This window comes from Marmota flaviventris, chromosome 6, assembly GCF_047511675.1.
Source record: "Marmota flaviventris isolate mMarFla1 chromosome 6, mMarFla1.hap1, whole genome shotgun sequence".
Lineage (NCBI taxonomy): Eukaryota > Metazoa > Chordata > Mammalia > Rodentia > Sciuridae > Marmota > Marmota flaviventris.
Genome location: NC_092503.1, coordinates 33,844,122 through 33,864,340, shown reverse-complemented (window position 1 = coordinate 33,864,340; position 20,219 = coordinate 33,844,122). Strand labels below are relative to the sequence as shown.

Below are 20,219 nucleotides of genomic sequence, written 5' to 3'. Positions count from 1 at the left end.
TTTTTCTTTATGGCTGACTAAAACACACACACACACACACACACACACACACACACCATTTTCTTTTTCCATTCATCCGTCGCTGGACAGACACCTAGGCCAGTTCCAAGTTTGACTATTGTGAGTTGTGCTGCTCTAAACATGGGGATGCACATATCACTGCAGTGTGATTACTTTAATTCTTTAGGATAAATATCCAAGAGTGGTACAGCTGGGTCATGTGGTGGTTCCATGCCTAATCTTTTGAGGAGCCTCCATACTGATTTCCATAGCAGTTATACTAATTTATTGTCTCAACAATGGGATTTAGATCTTAAGCCATTCTTATTTTCCCTTATTCTTTCAGCAATACAATATTGGTTTGGTTTTCTTTCCTTTTTCTCCTTCACTCTTCTCATTATGAGTTACTACTACTGTGCCAAGTAGTCTTTTCTTAAGACTTTTTGTTTTTCTGAGCACCGATAATCTCTTCATAGTTTATTTTATTTTATTTTTTAAAATCTTCCACGTCCTCATGAATTTTTTAACAAATGCTCCAGTATTTGTGTTTGGAGTCAGAAGCTCAAGTGTGTTTTTCTTTTCTTTTTTTCCTTGAAATCTTTTCCCCACAGCTCAGCAGCCGCCTCTTTAGTGGATATAGTCTAAGCCTGGGACTTCTCTTTGCTGACACACGACTAAGTTGTATTTCATTTTCCTGAAAATCTCAAAGTCTAGTCACACACTTTGATTCTCTTCGTGTACACTTATCTTGCTGAAGCACGTCTTTTTGAGTCTTCCTAAGAAAAGGGTGTGTAAGAAGCGGATTCTTTGACTCCTTGCATGTCTGAAGATGCCAGCGTGCCAGCTTTGTGTTTGACTCTTTCCGTGACTGGGCGAGATGTTGTGGGTAAAGAACTGTTCCCCCTAGGTGTTAAGAACACAGTTCTGCCTTCCTCTCAGACATGGCATTGGGCTTCGGCACACCCAGGGCCATTCTGATTCTGCCTGTTTGGGCGATGTTCCTCTTGACTCTGGAAGCTTGCAGGTCTGTCTTTGCTTGGCTGATGTTCTGATGCTTTGTGGTAGTGTGCCTTGTTGCAAGGGTCTTTTCCTTTGTCAGGCAGAGTACTTGTGCATTTTCACCATGGAGCTTCATGTCCTTCAGTTTCTGGAAATGTTCTCCTATTGTTGTTTTGATAACTTCCTCTTCTCTCTGTTCTTTCTGGAAGTCCTGCTATTCTGGTACTGCACTGGGTTGACCCTCTTATTTCCTTCTTTCTTCTGCAACTCTTTCTCTCTCACTCTCTTTATTTTTTTAATTCTAAGTCCTTATAAATATTGAGCCTGTTTTCCAAACCTCCTATTGCATTTTAAATTACACCTGTGATTTAAAAAAAAAAATTAAGATTTTTTTTCTGGTCCTCTTCTTTTTCAAATAGTATCTCTTTTTATATCTTGTCCTAGTATTATTTTTTAATCTGAGGATACAAGTGATGGTTTTTCCTTCTGTTCCTTGCTTATTTCCTGCAAATTTCTTTCTTAATTAGCATGGTCTCTGCTTTCGTTGGCTCTCCTCAAATGTCTAGTGATCTTTGATTCTGTTCATATTAAGAAAGAGGTACCACACATTGCCTGCTTTCATGGGTAGACTTAGAGTTGCTCCTCCTCTCTGTGGGGACATGTTTAAGAACCCCCAGTGGTGGTCAAGGCAGAGATAGTACTGACACCCCCCCACACACAATTTTCCCCATATGTATATACTTGTGATGTAGTTTACTTTATAAACTAGGGACAGCATAAGAGATTATTAACACTACTTGCTAATAAAATAGAACCGTTTTAAGAAGATCTCGTGATAGAAGTTATGTGAATGTGGTTTTTCTCTCTCTCCCCCTCTCTTTTTAAAAATATTGAATTTACCATTTAATATTTTTGACCACTGTACCTAAGGTAACTGATAAAGGGGAAATCCTGGGTTGACTGATGGGTTGCGCCATGGCATAGGAAAGCAAAGAGGCAGGCTTCTCCCAGAGAGATCCCCACTTTTGGCATCTGGAGCCTATAGGTTTCTGCTGGTCTGCAGCTGGGGGAAGGCTGAACTTGGCTGCTGCTGGGTGAAACGATCCATGTTGCACTTCATCACATGCCCATAATGGTTTTTCTCTAGAAAGCAAACCTTTGCTCCTTTGCAGGGTGGCTGAAAAGGGCCTTTGCCTCATTGGGTGGAGTGGAGGAGCAGATATAAAGTTCTAAGCAGTCCCATATTCAGAGTGGGAACCAGTCTTGCCCTTTTTGAGACCCTTCTCTTCACCCACCTGGGGTATCTAGCCCAAGTCCTCTTTGGCTTCTGCAGGGGAACGGAGTGGCTCTGTTCTGATCCCCTCTGCAGGCACCCTCATTTCCCAACTATCAGCTGCTTTCCTTTCTTGTTTGTCATTGTGGGTTGATGCCTTTTCAAGTGTAACTTTAATTTCAGGAGACACTGGAGGTAAGTTCCTGGGTCTTCAATGTGTTTACTGAGTTGCCTTCATATGAACAAACGCTGGCCAAATCTTTTCTTGTTTTTAAAGAAATAGTGTGCTTTCTAAAATATAACTTTTAATCTTGAAATTGTCACTGTATACAGTTTTTATAAAGGGTTTAAATTATACTTCTAGGTGAAAAATGTATCCAGTTTCCTAAACTATAGTTTTAAACAGTTACATTATCTGTTCTGTGCTCTGATCAATAATACTCTGTTTACCTTAGAAATATAATAAAATTCAACAGTGTTGCTGAATTGTTTTTAATTCAGGATTATTACAATAGAATATTGTGTAAATAATTTTATATTTCTCTTTTGTGTTTGTAAAGTTTGTAAATGTGTCATATGATATGTTTATGTGTCTTTCTCTGCTGCTGTTCTTATTAGGCCTTTGGCTTTATTTCAGGGTAGTACCCAGCAAAAGGAGAATGGTTACTAAACGTTTCTATAACATGATGTTTTTGTTTGGTAAAAAAAACTCTTAATATGCTACAGACTAAAGTCTTAGAAGTTTTCAAAGATGAACTGAAACTATACAAACTTACCTAATGGTTTTTAAATTTAGGCTTCTAAAGTTAGAATGTTAAGATTAATACTTATTTTGTGCATCTTTACATAAATCTGATAGTATATTTCCGAATGCATTTGTTCTTGATTTCTAAACTAAATTTTATATCTGAAATTTTAGCCTCTAAAAATCTTCAGATTGTCTACTAGCATAGTTTGTAAATGGTATTAGATCTATCATCAGTGTCTAAGGTATATTAATCTTAGATCACCTTTAAATTGCCACACTGAGATGTCAGTTTAGATGAAAACTTGGAAAGGATATGGTATCACTAGATTTAATAGCTTCAATATAAACATTATTTGTATTTATACCTGAGGAAAATTAAAAAGAAACTCTTTGATCTGTGATGCTATTAAGATTTTTGGAGACTATATTGCCATACAGTAATGTCCTACTTAGTATCATTGGGTCTCAATTATTAATGCACATCAGAGTTACTAAGAAGTTTAGTAAATGACATACAGGTGGACACAACCCAAGCCAGACCTGTGCAGTAAGAACCTCCAGGGTGGGCTCTGCCCTTTTCTTCCTCTTCTCTTTTCCCCCCAGTATTCATAGATAATTCTGGTGTGTATCCAGGGTAGAGAGTCACTTATCTTGTTGAGGATTGGAGCTCATTTACAAAAGACAGATACTAAATTTTTGAAATTTTGTTGTTTACAATAAAGGGAGCATGAGTTATGTTAACACTGATTCCTATGTAAAAGAAAGAATCTAGGGATGGCAAGATCAAAATAATTAGAGTTTCATGTCTAGTACAACAAAGGTGATCTACTCTGATGAATTGAAAATTAGAATCCTTAAAACTTACTATAATGTCATAAATTATGATTACTCATTTATTGGTAGAATTGATGTTACAAATTTGTGTTTTCAGAAAATTATCATGAATGTCATTCTTAATGTTATTATTTTTGATCAGAGGAAAGGGTGGTTTTGAGTTAACTATGAATGCTGTTTGTATTCAGTGTATGTGAATGATGAATTATTTTATTTCTGATTCTTGAGGTCTAGGTCTAGTTTTTCCTCCTAACTAGCTGTATGACTGTCAGCTAAGTAATTAATCTTTAAGAGTCTCTTTTCCTTGTTAAGATCTTATCTGTGATTTCTTCCAGGCCTGAAATTCTGTGAGGCTTTGAATCTGGCCGCGGGGGGGGGGGGGGGGGGGGGGGGGGGGGGGGCGGGGCGGATTTAAGCTTGAGAAAGTGGATTCATTGAAGAGGACATTATTTTGAGCCCATAAATATGTACTTTTAATAATTGCATACTATTTATCCTGCAAACATACCATAATTTATTTTGCCAGTTTCCTGATAGTGGATCATTGGGTTACTTCTACTTGTTTTCTATTACAAACTGTTTTGTTGAGATGATCAAGTCAGTGATGATGTATTTTTGTTGATTGTTTTTGCCAAATATCTCTCAAGAAGTGTCTTACCAGTTAACACTCCTATCAGCAGTCTATGGGAGTGCCCGTTTATTCTCATAGTTAACCAGCAATAGAAGTCACCAAAATGTGAGCATTTTTAGTTTTGGCAAGTTTTGGTGAAGCATTGCATCTTGTGGCTTTAATTTGTAGTTTTTTTAGTTTTAAGTGAAATTGTCTCTTTATTTGTTTACCAACCACTTATATTTATTTTCTTGATAATGAGCTATTTGTATCTATCATATTTCTGTTGGGAGTTTTAATTTTTTATATTGATATATGTTTTAATAAAGATTAAGGAAGAAGGTGCTTGATCACCTGGGTAATTTGTGTGTTTTTCAAGTTTCTTGTGGGTCTTCTGTCTTGTTGTGGTTGTATTTGCCACTCTGAAGCTTTACATCTCTTATGTAGTCGGGTTGATCAGTCTTTATTTTTTAATGGGTTTGAGTTTGGTGACTTGTCGTGATTACAAGTAAATTCACTCATGCATTCTTCTACAATATTTGTTGTTCAGCTTTTAATATTTGAATTTTTAATCCACTTGGCATATATTGCCTTAGAAGGAGTTAGAGATCCGTAGACTTTAAAAAAGAAATCAATGGGGAAAAAAAGGTAAAATATATAAGGCATTTCAGTATTTTCTCTCATTTTAAAAGATCAAAAAAAAATACATGCTACCTAAAAGATGTAACTGATTCCTAGTGACATTGACTGAAAGGCCAGCTGCCCTTTTACATGGTGACCAATAAAGTTGACAACACTGACCTCTTTGTATCTTTGAGAGATATTGTATTGATTTACAAGAAAAAAAAAGATATTTAAAAATGCATTTACTGGAGAGGTATTTTGTATATATTTGGATATATTTGCAGTAGAGCATTGAATTCTTTTGTAAAATCCTTAGTTAACATCTACTTGGAAGGTCTTCCTCTGCACTCTTCCTTTCTGTCTCCCCTTGTTTTTTTCCCTGGTTTTTTAGTTGTTTCAGCAACATTTATTGGGTGTTTGATGTAGAGCACAGGAAGAGACTGTAATACTTGCTGTACTCACGTTACTTATAATGTTGAAAGATATGCACAGTACACCTGTAGAACTGATGTTCAGAAGCCTTTGGCATTTTTTGCTTAGATACTATGTTGAAGGTATGTAAAGGGCCTTTTGTCTCACCATATGAATTTGTGAGTTAGGAGAGGGTATATAAAGTTATGCTATGGGCAGAACTTCTACCATAGGAATTTTTGTGACGGTTAATGTCCTTCTGTTCTATAGGTTCACTTTGATGGCTGGAATGGATGCTATGACTACTGGATAGATGCAGATTCTCCTGACATTCACCCTGTAGGCTGGTGTTCCAAAACTGGACATCCTCTTCAGCCTCCCTTGAGTAAGAGACACAGGATAACTTGAACAGATATTTCCATTTGCTTTTGTAGCATGTGTAATTTTTTAAAATCCCTTTCCCCTTCTCTTTTTATCTCTACTATATATTTATACACTATATAATCCTTTTTTATTAGATTTTTAATTATCATAGTCACAAAAACATAAAGGAAAAAATAGTGCCTGGAAAAGTATATAGATATTCTTTTACTTTTATTAAAAAGTAAGCATTGCAAAAAAAAAAAAAAAAAAAAAGTAAGCATTGCTTTCTAAAATTAGTCGTTTGTGAGGCAACTCACACTTGTAATCCTCATGACTTAGGAAGTTGAGGCAGGAAAATCTCAGTTCAGAATCAAAAGAGCTAGGGGTGTACCTTGGTGAAGGAGTGCCCCTGGGTTCAATACCTAGTACTGCCCAAAATAAACAAACGAAAAACCCTACAACAACACAACAAAATATATACAATGCTGTACACACACACACACACACACACACACTCAACACACACACACTAACTTTTTGAAAGACAGTGTGTCAGAGTATCTAAATTTAACATATAACCCTAATATTTATACCTTATATTATAGTTTTGCAAAATGTTACCATTGGGAGAAACTGGGCAGTGTAAATGAGATCTTCCTCTGTATTATTACTTTTGACTACATGTGAATCTACATTTATGTCAGTAAACATTTCAGTTTAATTCAGTTTTTAAAAACAGATGAAAAGAGTACTTAACATATCATGATCTCGGTTTTGGAGGAGGATAAATAACTTTTAGAAAAAAACATAGGAAATATGATATACTATAGTCATGTTTTTTTAAAAAAAATATCAATGTTCTTTATTTACTTTTGGTTACTGCTTATAAACTGCTTATGGGCACAACAACACAGGTACATGGTGTTCATTGCAGCATGTCTAAAGTAACAAAACTTGGAAATATTGTTTAAATAAATTGTGGTGTACCATACTGCAGACACTGTACAGAAGTCATGAAGAATGTTAATATTGCCACGGGAAGATTTATAAGACAAGTTAAAAACCAAAGGAGATTGTCTCAGAGCAGTGCTCATCTGTATTGTACCTTTTATATGGCAAAACAAAACCAGAAACTTGATACGTGTGCATATACAGATATAGATTGAATCTGAATGTTTAGAGGCACATTAGGGAGGGTAAAGCGCCCCCTATGTGGCCCACATGAAAGGTCAGTATACAGAGAAGAGCCAGAAAGGGGGTTTGTAATCCTTATCCCATATTGTTACATAGTGTTTGAAGTTTTCACAGTGTGTGAGTATTAGGTAAATTATATTATCTACTTGATAAATATTTTTTTAAATTTTTTTATTAGTTGCTCAAAATATTACAATGATCTTGACATATCAAACATTTGATTCAAATGGGGTATGTAATCTTAATCTTATTTTTCCACGTGTACAGATTGCAGGATCACATTGGTTATACAGCCACGTTTATACATAGGGCCATACTAGTGTCTATTGTATAAAATTTTCTCATTAAGATTTATCTTATGTAATTGATGGAATTCTGAGACAGATCAGAGTTTACCATTTCACTATTGAAGAAAGAAAGATAAATCATGTGGACTAAAGGCAAATTGCAAACTCATGTTATTTGAATCACCTAGTATGCAAAGTTATTTCTTACTTATCTAGTTCTACAAGTTTGTATAGGTTGTGAATGAAATCAAAGAGAAAACTCTATAAAATAGAGATTTTTAATATAGTTTTAACTTTTATAGAATCTGCTTGTTTTTCTGTTTGTATATGTTGATTCAAAAATTGAATTTTTAAGGACTTTTTTCTTCCCCTTTTCTGATCCTAAACATTTAATTCTTACCGATATCTGCTTAACTTTTTGTCCCACTTTCTTTTTCTTTTAATTTTATTTTAAGGCCCATTAGAGTTAATGGAAGCTTCAGAACATGGTGGATGCTCAACCCCAGGATGTAAAGGGATTGGCCATTTTAAGAGAGCCAGACACCTGGGCCCTCACAGGTAAGTGCTCAGCATACACTACTACTCACGTGACACTTATTCTCTCCCCCTCCCTCTCCCTCTCCCTCTCCCTCCCTCCCTCCCTCCCCCCCCCCTCTGTAGTTGTAGGTAGACATAATACCTTTATTATTTATTTATTTATTTATTTACTTATTTTTCTGCGGTGCTAAGGATTGAACCCAGTGCCTCACATATGCTGGATGAGCGCTCTACTACTGAGCCACAACCCCAGCCCTTCACTTGACAAATACTTAAATGGTCATATGATGGCTTCCTGTTCTGTGTGTGTGTGTGTGTGTGTGTGTGTGTGTGTAATGATTTCATTCTAATAGATGTGAACTAATTTTAAATTTAGATTCTATAAGAAACATGGTTACCATGGTGACTGTGTAAAATTGAAGCATATATCTGAAGTTAAATCTTGCTGGGAGAAAAATGCATTCATTGTTTAAAATAGATTTACTCCAGCTATTAGGTTTTTTTGTGGCATTGTGCCTTGTTTTATAGATGTGTGGCTTCTAGTTATTTTAAGTTTGCCATTAGTAATGAGAAGGGGCCTTGTTGAAAATATTTGGTAGAATATTATGTGATTGGGTGACTTAATAGTTTGAATAATGAGAGGTCGGAATATTGTGGATTATCAGTGAAGATCACAAAAAAGCACAAATATAATCAAACATGAGAAAGTGGAGATGAGAAGTGTTTTTCAGTATTTTTCTCTTGCTCATAACTAAAAGGAAACTAATCTCTACGTTTAAATTTAATGTTATTGTTTAGTTGATTTGGTGATCTTTGTAGACATTCTGAAAATATTAGTAAAATACCAGTAAATTCTTGTGATTTAACTGGAACTTTTTAAGGAACAAAAACATCATCCATTTGGTGTGCATTAAAATAATAATTTGTCAGTGTGTTGTAAACTCATGTTATTTGAAACACCTACTATATTTATCTAGTTCTCCAAGTTTATATAGGTTGTGAATCTAGGTCTTTAAAATTTTCTACCTAATCCTCCAAGTATTAATAGGAATTGCAAGATTAGTGTTATTATTTTCACCTGGGTGTAGTGTCCTCTTTCTTTCATCTCTGTGACTTCTAATCATGCTTATCTTCTTTTTGCAATACTCCTCCCTATTTCTTATGAGGATCAGTATGTCCCAGAATAAAAAATATGAACAGAGGATGATGATTCCGTTTGCAAGTATCCATTTAGCAATCCTTTTTTGGATTAATTTACTGGATTAATTTAAACTGAGTTTAAAATACTACATCTTGGAAGTTATTAAATATTGCCTAGTGAAAGCAGCTGAATTATTTTTTAGGCATTTATATAAGTCTAAATACCAGAAATAATTCATGAGCATGCTAATTTGCCATTGTACATTTAGTAAATATTTATGAGCAGCCAATAGAACAATGAATACATATCGACCATTTATTTACTCTGTGCAAGGGATTGCCCTAATTGTTCTACATGTATTGGATAGCTTTCAGAACAACCCAGTGATATCAAAGCTATTACTTTCCCACAAGATTTGGTGAGGCAACTGAGACACTAGAGAGGTTTCATAACTCGCCTTGCAGCTGGTTTGATGGGAGCATTCTATAGCTTGAGGCTCTGTATTCTTTACCACTCCCCCTGGCTGCTTTTCAAGGCACTACTCCATGAATCATCATCTACCTAGCCTTCAAAGACTCATGTACTGATGGAACTAGAAAGCTATACACAATTTAATTAAAATATAAGATACAAAACAATAATTAATGTTGAAGCTTTGTCACATTTACCTTAGCACTATACAATCCCATGACATTTACTGGACTAAAGGCAAATTGCTCAAATTGTGAAGGAAAAGAATAAAGAAATTCAAAATACAGGTGAACACTGACAGTGTGCTATTGGGATGCCATTGAATTTTTATTTGATCTTTGGTGGTCAGGGGCCTCTGGACAGAGGAATGCAGTTCACAGAATGGGTGGGAGGCTCCACCCTCTGCCCAAGTGCCCTCTGCTCTTCTCAGCCTTTGAACCGGGTTTTCTTAGCCTCCCTGACTAGGCTGTCCTATTTTCGACTCCTGGTGTTCTTTATTCTGGCAGGATATTAATCCGTAAAAGGCCAGCCTGCTTTCCATTTCTTTAGTAGGCTCATGGAATAGCTTGCTGCATCATGGATATTCTTTGAAAGGTTCATTTCACTGGCACTTATTTTTGTCCTTGCAAAGAACGCTGCGTTTAGGAAAACATAATGAGAAAATTCTCTCTGGATTAATTTACTGAGAAACTGCATAAATCAAAACATGCATTCTTTGCTTAGATAACAAGGAAAGATGCTCTTTTAGCATGAATATAGTCCGTTTTATGCACACATAAGGAAAAGGCTGTGTTTTGACTAGCATTTGTTGCTGTCATCTCTGAAGATTATAAATTGAATTTGATCCAAGAAGTGTTAGAAACAGAACATGCATCTCAGTAATGAAGTTTGAGAATGTGAACTTTTTTTAATGTTGGAATAAAAATGATCAGTGAGAGTGTCAGATGTGGAGTACCATGTTTTCTAGGGATATTCCTAGCCGTATTACTTAATTCTAAACCCCTAGTAAAGTAGCATTAATATCAGTAATTTGGTAGGATGTAGTAGAGATTTCCCACACACTATTCTAAGGACTCACACGTGTGACCTATTTAATATGCTCCTCAAGTCTGTGAATTGGGCACCATCTTACAGATGTGGAGGCTGAGGTTCAGTGCCTAGGTGTGTGCCCAGGATGAGTGTCAGAAGAAGCAAGATTCATCCCAGCCCTGATGGGCATCTGCGTCTCTGCATATGTCTGTATGTTGGCTTTCCTGGTAGAGCCTGTCTTGTGTTTTTTTTGTCAGGACAAAGTGTGAGAATGATCATAGGAACATTTAAACTGGAGATCTTGCCTGATTATTTAAATAAATATGCTTCCAGTTATAAAGTTTTTAAAATGGCAGTGGAAAGTAGTGAGTCAGGTGGTCCTTTCACCTTACCTAATGAGCAGACCAGTGTTACCTAGAAAAAATAGCCCCCCTGAGAGGGACCATTAGGCAAGTATTTGTTTGAATGGCTGATATGGAATTATTTGCTAATGGAGCCATGTGCAGCCTAATAGAGCCCTTAAAGGAGAGAACAGTATAATCCTATGTTCTATTCCTCTGCTCTGAAGAATTGTGTAATGGTAAATTGTGTAATGTGAATGTGTGTGTGTACCCAAAATGGAATATACACACATTGTTTATAGAATGAAACCTTACTAAGGTTTTGTCACTAGAAGCTTAATACGTGAAAAACTAGAAATTATTACATGTATTATAAGAATGTAACTCTTTGTATCAGCACTAGTGACTTTTCAAAGTTCATGTACAGTTTTAAAAATAATAACTTGTATTTATACATTACAGAAGAAATAGTAAACAGAATACTCAGTGTTTCTAATATGATAAAAAATCACAAATCTCTCATGTTCCTTTAAGCAGGAGACATAGGAATGACCTCAATTCCTTGAAAACATGATCATTTATGAATTGCAATATAGTTCTTATCCTAAGGGGGAGTTAGTGTGGATGGGTGAGATTACTGAAATACTTGGCATATGTCTGTATGTTGGCTTGCCTTGAAAGGCATCAGGTAAGAATTATTTTACAAAGTTCCTTGACCTTGAGGCAGTGCTTCACCTCTTTCTGTCAGTGTCCTTATTTGTAAAATGGGTGACAGTAGTATCTGACTACTAGGAGGATGTGATAAAGTACCTGGAACAGTACCTGGTACTTAGTAAGTGTGTGGTACGTTGGAGCTGCATACGTCTAGAGAGCAGCTGGCAGCTTCATGTTACAAGATGGTACTTTCACATCCATTTCATTGTCATGGATTAGGAATAAGAAAATTGTTCAACATTCCCATGCACTCTTTACCCATATGGCACAGCAGTTAAGAGACAGCCAGAGCTCATGGTCAGACTCCACCAAGAACTATTTGAGTGACACTGCCCAGTTGCCCTGTCCAAGCCTCAGTTTCTGCATCTGCTAAAATGAGTATTGTAGTAGGAACTACTTCCTAGGGTTGTGAGAGATGAATTAGGTAAGACACATAGAGTACCTAGCCTGATAAGGTGCCCAGAGAGGTCACAGTTTACTGAGGATGATAAAGAAATAGCCTGGAAAGTTGTGCTTGATCCTTACTGAGTGGAGGACAGAGCAGCAGAGAGCGTTTAGGACCAGGCTGCCTGCTCTCTTGCGCAGCATGTTATCCCTTTAGGGCTGTGGCTGCTTGTGTTTTGTGGCATCCCCTTTCTTCATCACCTCCTGCTTCAGTAGCCATTGGCATTCTTCTCCGCCCCACAGGAGCGGCAGAATGGATGGTGTGCAAGCATTTTTTATTTTTCTCAGGGCTCAAAAGAAGTGAAAGGGTCAGTGTAAAGTCAATAACTGATCATCACAGGGCTCCCTGGGTGGGTGGTGTTTGCCTGCTCATTAGTAAATTTCTGCTGAGAGCCTGTGGTTATTTTCCCTACTTTGGATTGAGAATTTTGAGATTCCCTTCTGGGCTCTGGCAATCTGTTGTCCCAAGGAGAGAGAGAAAGAGAGACAGAAAGCGATTGATTTAGATAGTAAGCATCATCTGACCAGCATTTCTGCTTTTTTCTTGGCTACCCAAGTTTACAAAGGTGATCAAGAAATATCTGTTCTTCTTTCATTTATTCAATAAATATATGAAGTCCTGCCCTGAAGAGCATGTAATGTAAGTCATCTACTCTGTGCCTATGATGTTTAGCTGGGGACCCAACCATCTAAGAATCCTGCAAGTCTTTGTGTTGTTGGGACTGTGAATAGGACCTCTATGTTCTTTTATTTGCTTTGTGTCCCATTATATTCCAAGGTGAACATACACACTGTTGTTCACTAATCACAAAGCCACAATAAGTGAACTTAACAATAAGTGAAACTTGATGATTGTGCTATTCTAGGATTAGCAGCATATTGTCAAAAGAAACAAAAACATTGTCTTTGATTTTTTTTCTTCTCTTCTGTTGTCAGAAAATCCAAGTAGATAAATTTTCAATAAAAATATAAAATAAGAGGAATGAATGATGGTTAAGATCTGAGGCAGGTTAATGTATTTCCTTTGTCAGAAAAAGAGAATAGGCCAGGCATACAGTGGCGCATGCCTATAATCCCAGCGGCTTGGGAGGCTGAGGCAGGAGGGTCGTGAGCTCAAACCAGCCTTAGCAACTTAGTGAGGCCCTAAGAAACTCTGTGAGATCCTGTCTCTAAATATAAAAAAGGGCTAGGGATGTAGCTCAGTGGTTAAGTGCCCCTGGGCTCAATCCCCAGTACCAAAAAAAGAAGAATGAAAAAGAGAACAGGAGTTAGCAGGAGGAGCTAGTTCTGTTTTTACTCTTCAGGGATGGGGGACAGGGAGCAGGATTTACTGGAGATGATAAACTTTGGTCTTAAACGTATCTCTTATTAGGTGACCTAGGATATTTGAGTAGAAGTATTTTGCAGACATTTGGATTCTGCCTAAAATCAGGATCAGTGTTAGGCAAGTGCTACCTCCTATAAGGAACTGCAAGGGAGGAGCCTGGTTTCCTTCCTCAGGAGGTTACAGTGTGGGCAGAAGACCCACCCATCCCAGTTGGATGTTGCCATCCAGGTTTTTCATCTTGAGAAGTGGTATGAAAGCAAGTCAAACTTGGCATCTGCTCCACTATGAAATTGAGGAAGAGGTCAGGGCATGGCAGGGAGCCTGTGGTCAGTGGCATGAGTGTTGTGGCCCAGGAGCCCCATCCTATGCAGACCATTCCAAGGGACTGTGCTGGTGCACCCTGCTCTCTGCCCGAGCCTAATCCTCCAGCCTTCCTCTGTATTCCTCTTTTCAGTAAGATGAATAAAATAGAGCACTCATTCTGCTGAGCTGATTCACTACTGTATGACCTTGGACAAGTAATATTTCTGCTTGGATGGCTAATTCCTGATATGCCCCAGATCTACTTATCCCTAATCATTCTTATCTCAGAAAAAGGACAAAAGTGGTATTTCTGTTACCACCAGTTCTTCAAGCCAGAAACCTAAAGGCTGTTTTTACATGCCATCCCTTGTTCACTCACAGGTCACGTTGGGATCACAGAAGATGCTATGATGGTCCTTTGTACTTTTCCTCCATTTCGGCCACATATATGCACATCTCCATCGTGTCTTTACTCTTAAATTCTTACCTTGCTCCAGTTTTGCTCCCTTGAGATCTAGCCACAAGGCAGCCTGAGTGATTTTTTTTTTTTTTAAGTTAAACCCTATCATTCCCTTACCTGAAGCTCTCCATGGTTTCCAATAAACCAAAAGTAAAAGTTTTTACTGCAGATTACTGGGCCCTGCATGATCCTCACACTGTCTGCATCTCCTGGTTTGCCTCATTCTCACATGCTGGCCAAGCTGGTCTGTCTCTCCCTCAAACACTTCTGGCTTTATGTCCCACATCCTGGACCAGTCTCCCCTACGAGTGGACTGAGCATCTGCTTTCTGACCATTAGGGCTCTGCCCAGATGCTGCTCCTCCCAGGAGACCTCACATCCTCTCTTATGTCATACTGTTTTACTTTCTTCAGTGTGAAGTTCTTTAACTTATTTGGATGATTGCATTGCCCATCTCCCCATAGACTGTCAGCTCCATAAGATCAGGATCTAGTCTTTTTATTTTCTATTATATTTCCAATGCCTTGAAAGGTAATTAGCACGTAATAGGCACTTGATAAATACTTGCTTGATAAATACATACAAAATTATTGGAATAATTAAAGACTGAAGTTACTGAACTTTTTAAGCCCTAGTTTATCTCATGAAATGCTTTCTTCATAGTGTGTTGGGAAGAGTAAGCAAAATGTAGCATGAAAAGCACTTAGCCCTATGCTTGATTGATAGTAAATGCTCCATAAATATTACTGGCTATTGCTTTTGTTATTGTTGGGTTAACATTATGTGAATTTATATCAACATATGATCAGGTGTTATTTACTTTTTTATTTTGCTTAACCAGTGTATAGTAGCATGTAGTTAAATGATATAAAGGTTGCATTTTTTCTTACAGGATATCAGTGATAAATTTTATAAGCCATTATTAGAATTATCTAGTAGGAAAAACTCTTCTTTCTTCCCAGGAGTGTGTATCAGATTCTCTTGGTGGATGGTAAATAAGCATTGTTTAAAATTTCCCCTAGGTAATTATCAATATTCTCACTATTACCTAAAGAAAAGAACAGTTAAGACATGAATATAATTTACCCAAAGAAAAACCATTTCCAGATTTAAGAAGACTTCCTGGGGCTGGGGCTGTAGCTCAGTGGCAGAGTACTTGTTCTAGCATCAGGAGTCTCTGTAGGCCCTGAGTTCCATCTCAGAACCCCAGAGTGGAGTCTAGGGGTGCTTCCTATAAACAATCAAGGTAGACAGAGAGGTCAGTGAGATACAGGTTCTCACTTGTTTTGGGTTCTCCACTTGTTTTGAAGACTGGAATGCTGAGACCCAAGCACAGGTGTCTACTAACTAGTGTTAAATTAACAATGACCTTGATTTTCTTTGCTTAGATAATAGGAGCCATCATCCTCAGACCTCAGAGCTGACCTGCAGGCACAGAGAGGGAAGAGAAAGGAGCCACAGGGGTGGTTGTCCGAGTCAGCTTCTGGTCCCTTTTCATATTAGGGATAGGATTAGCTATATGTGTGTATTTTCTAATACATTAGCTATAGGTGCGGACCTGAGGATGGGAATGTTCCACAGGGGGTCTCCCTCCCTTGGAGGCAGCAACTATTACAAAGGAAATTTAGTAGCTCTTGACTCTCTGGAGCCTGGAGGATCCCCTTAGGAAGCAGATGTGCCCCATGGACCAGATTAGTCTCTCCTACTTCTCTCAGGAGCCCTCCTGTGATGTCTTTAAGCATTTTCTTCTCAGAGATATGCACAGCTTTTTACCCTTGAAAAATACAAAGAAAATTTTTCAATGACCATTGCTTAGTTTTAAAGATTGCAGCAAATTGCTTCTTAAGAATCTATGCAAAGGCATGTTGTCTATCAGACTATACCTAAATTATGTTTTAAGGATACAAAATTTCATACAATAGGTCTGATCATTCGTATAAACATATGTAAATATACATAACATACTCGGATCAACTTTAGAATTTTATACTCTGTAGCCTGTCATTTAATTGAAAGAAGTATGTCTAATGGAAATGTTCTTTTCTTTTTCTTTTAATCTGTTAGTGCTGCCAACTGTCCCTATTCAGAAATCAATTTGAATAAAGACCGCATTTTCCCAGACCGCTTAAGTGGTGAGATGCCTCCAGCTAGCCCATCATTTCCAAGAAATAAAAGGACAGACACAAATGAGAGCTCTTCATCTCCTGAAATCAGGTAATTAAAATGATGATATTTGTGTTGTTGGGAAGCACTCTTATTGAAGAGGTTGCCTGTCTTAGACATTTCATGTTCTGTGGTAATGTTTTCCTGTGCATTGTTGAAAAGGCACTTCATCTATGAAATGATGGTAGGGTTCAGTGCTTGACAGCTCCCCCTTTCCATCCTGACTCACATTTTCCCAAGAGATCAAAGAGTCTTTCCTCTATTTCTTCTTGTTTTCTTCTTAACCTTAACACAAATCTGGCTATGGTGGCTCATATTTGTAAATTCAGGGACTTGGGAGATGGAGATGGCTTGAGCTCAGGAGTTCAAGGCTGGACTGACCTCCATTTGAAAAAAAAACCAAAAAACTAATTTCAGTGTGTAGCCCAAGGCTGGAAACACTGTCTTTAGAAGGTAAAGAAATGGTCTTCCATTTCTTTCCTAGTGCATTTCCTTCTTTCCAGGAAGATCCTAACTAGTAATGTTTTACTTTGAATTGTGAGTATGTTTTAATAGTTTTCAAGTGTCTTATTCCATTATGATGAAAATGGCAGATGTGTCCCTTTCTAACTTGTGGAAGGATAATGACAGAGCACCTGATGTCAAGTGGGAGAGGAGAAATAGGGGCAGGACTCTGCTGGTCATAGGATTTGATCCTTTTCTGTAGAAAGCCTTGGAGCCTTGTTCTTGAGGGTTCAGATGTGCTCACTTGCTTTAATTGCATCTTCTCAACTCACTTTTTGACTTTGGAGAAAGCTGCAGTTTTAATATGCAGGAATATTAATTCCTGCACATTAATTCTACTTTGAATTAATATGCAGGAACTAATTCAAGAATTCTACTTTGCTTCTCATTTTTTTCCACCTAACCAAGAAACAATAAGAAAGGTTCACCTAGGGCAAATCAATAGTATAGCAAGAGGTTAGAATAAAAAAAAAATGACAAAGATGATCAATTTTTAAAAATATTTATATTTCATTATGTTTTTATTAGTGCATTATAATTATGCATGATATTGGTTTATTGTGACTTTTCCATAAATGGACATAACATAATTTGCTCCATTTCATTCCCCAGTGCTTCCTGTTTCTTTTCCCACCTCCCGTCACAATCCTCTTCCTCGGCTCTATTGGTCTTCCTTCTATTTATTATTTTTTTTTGTTTTGTTTTTAATTGGTACATTATAATTATACATTAAATAAGATTACTTGGAACATATTCAGGAATGCACATAGCATTACCAATTTTTTGCTTAATTAAAAAGTATTTTTCACTTAAAGCCTAGAGGAAGTAAGTAACCTCATATTGATTAAGAGCTTCTATAATTCCTGGTGGAAAAGTTAAACTTTCCTGAAAGTAAATTATTATTGGTAGATTAAAAAATATTTATTGAGTATTTTTGATGCTATAGTAGGTATTATACAATGATGGTTCTCATTTCTTCTAGGTATTTTTCTCAAATGTTATTTCCCTGAGTAAATACTATCAGTGTTACAATCCTTTTCTGTTCAGTGCTTTCCCATTTATTTATTTAGTGATGCTGGGTATAGAACCCAGGGATGCTCTACCACTGAACTACATCCTAGCCCTTTGTATTTTTCATTTTGAAACAGGGTCTCACTAAGTTGTCAAAGCTGGCCTTGAACATGTGACCCTCCTGCCTCAGCTTCCTGAGTGGCTGGGACTACAGGCATTGCCCCAGTTCCTGATAATAGCTTAAGATGTACAAACCCAAGGGACCCTAAAAAGTTGATGTTACTAAACTTTGTCAGGTTTTTTTCCTTGTCCGATGTTAACACTTAGTTTCCTGCCATTAGGCTCCAAGCATGACCATCTAATCTCTAAATGTAGCTTTTAAGCTTAGGTATTTCTCTGCAAATCAAAAAGTATAATGAGATTTCATTTCACTCCAGTCAGAATGGCAGCCATCAAGAGTACAAATAATGCTGGAAAGTGTGTGGGGGAAAAGGGACATATATATACTGTCAGTAAGATTGTAAATTAGTAAAACCATGATGGAAATGAGTATGGAGTTTCCCCAAAAGACTAGGAGTAGAATCTCAAAATGACCCAGTTATACCATTCATCAATATTTATCCTAAAGAATTTTGAGCATACTGTAGCAGTACATGCATACCATGTTTATAGTAGCACAATTCACAATAGCCAAAACTATGGAATCAGCGTAGGTGTCCATTAATGTAAGAATGGATAAAGAAAGTATGGTGTAGTATTTGTATATATACATATATATGTGCATATATAATTTGGCATAGTTGATGTGATATACATAACATAAAATATATGTAATGTGACATATATGAACACATATGAGGGGGGTGTGTGTGTGTATAAATGGCACATATTTATATGCACCATGGGGTTTTATTCAACTATAAAGAAAAATAAAATTATGTCATTTGCAGGAAAATGGAAAAAACTGGAGAAATTATGTTGAGCAAAATAAACCAAACTCAGAAAGTTAAGGGTCATGTGTTTTATCTCATTTATAGAAGCTAGAGAGGAAAAAGGAAAGGTAGGGGCAAATTTCATGAAAATAGAAGGGAAATCATTAAAGTTCAGGAAAGGCTCCGGGGGAGTGGGGAGGAAAGGAAAGGGAGAGAGTGTTGGGGAACACAATTGACCAAATTATATTGTGTGCATGTACAAGTATGTATCAACAATTTTCACGATTGCCATAATCATAATGCACTAATAAAAAAAGGAAAAAAAAGATTAAATATTTCTGATTCATATCCAAGGAGCAAACCAATAAATAGTTTAGATCCAGCACTGTAAGAGCACATCATAGTGTTTTATGTTGTTGTTGTTCTTTTTCTCCATAGAAAAGGAGTATAACTTGGTGATTCAAAGCATAGGGTACTGCTTAGTTAAATCTTGGCTTCCCTACTTCTTAGGAGAAGACGAATTACTCCTTACATGTTATTAACCTCAGAGTTTGTGAGATGGAAAGTTTAAATATAATATAAAGCTCTTATAATTTGATTAATAAGTCAAAAAGCCCTTTATGAATGTTAGTGGAGTTTTTTTGTTTTATTTTGTTTGTTTGTTTGTTTGTATGGGGATTGAACTCAGGAGTGCTTTATCACTAAGCCACATCCCCAGCCCTTTATATATATATATATATATATTTTTTTTTTTTTTTTTTTTTTGAGACAGGGCCTTGCTAAGTTGTTGAGGCTGGCTTTGAACTTAAGGTTTTCCTGCCTCAGCCTCCTGAACTGCTGGCACAATAGGCATGTGCCACTGCACGCAGCATAAATGTTAGTTTTTATTAATGAGGTTGAAAGAGGAATAGTTTACAATTTGTTTCATAATACAAGTGAGTATCCCTTATCCAAAATGCTTGGGATCTGAAGTGTTTCAAATTTAAGCATATTTGCATGGACTTTACCAGTTGAGCATCCCTACTATGAAATTCTCTAAAATTGCTCAAGAAGTTTCAGGTTTTAGAGATTTTAGAAATTTGGATTGGGACTGCTCAATCTGTTTTTCTTTTGTTCCTTAGGAAAACAAGCATGGCTGGCCAATTTCTTTTATATTCCTAGGTTATGCTTTGGAGAGATGGCTTAAATAAAATGATTCATGTAATATCAAATTATCTTTTCTCTTTTTTTCCTATAATCATTGCTTTCCTGGATATAATTTTCCACGCAGATTTTCTTTGCAGCATTCCTAATAATTTGTTAAAATGCAGTAGACAGTCTTTTCTTTAATGTGCTTTGTGACAGCAAGAGATAGTTTTGACCCCCAGAAGTAAATCCTGAGACCGGGAGGTGGTTGCAGGTGGTTTCCTTGGGATGTGAAGAAAACATGAGTAGGGGAGTAAAGAAGGGGACAAGGAAGGAAAGGCAGCCGGAAGAAACATAGTTGTCATACTGGTTGC

At 36.9% G+C, this 20,219-nt stretch overlaps 1 protein-coding gene across 6 annotated transcripts in view; it reads left to right on the top strand.

The window, feature by feature from the left end:
• The window catches only part of L3mbtl3 (L3MBTL histone methyl-lysine binding protein 3), a 112,698-nt gene that overhangs the window by 69,351 nt on the left and 23,128 nt on the right, over positions 1–20,219 (top strand). For all 6 annotated transcript variants that reach the window (XM_071613034.1, XM_071613033.1, XM_027947384.2 and 3 more), the window contains 3 exons: positions 5,770–5,884; positions 7,799–7,901; positions 16,175–16,324. In XM_071613034.1, coding sequence (XP_071469135.1) covers positions 5,770–5,884; positions 7,799–7,901; positions 16,175–16,324 — 368 coding nt within the window. The remainder of the gene's footprint in view (positions 1–5,769; positions 5,885–7,798; positions 7,902–16,174; positions 16,325–20,219) is intronic.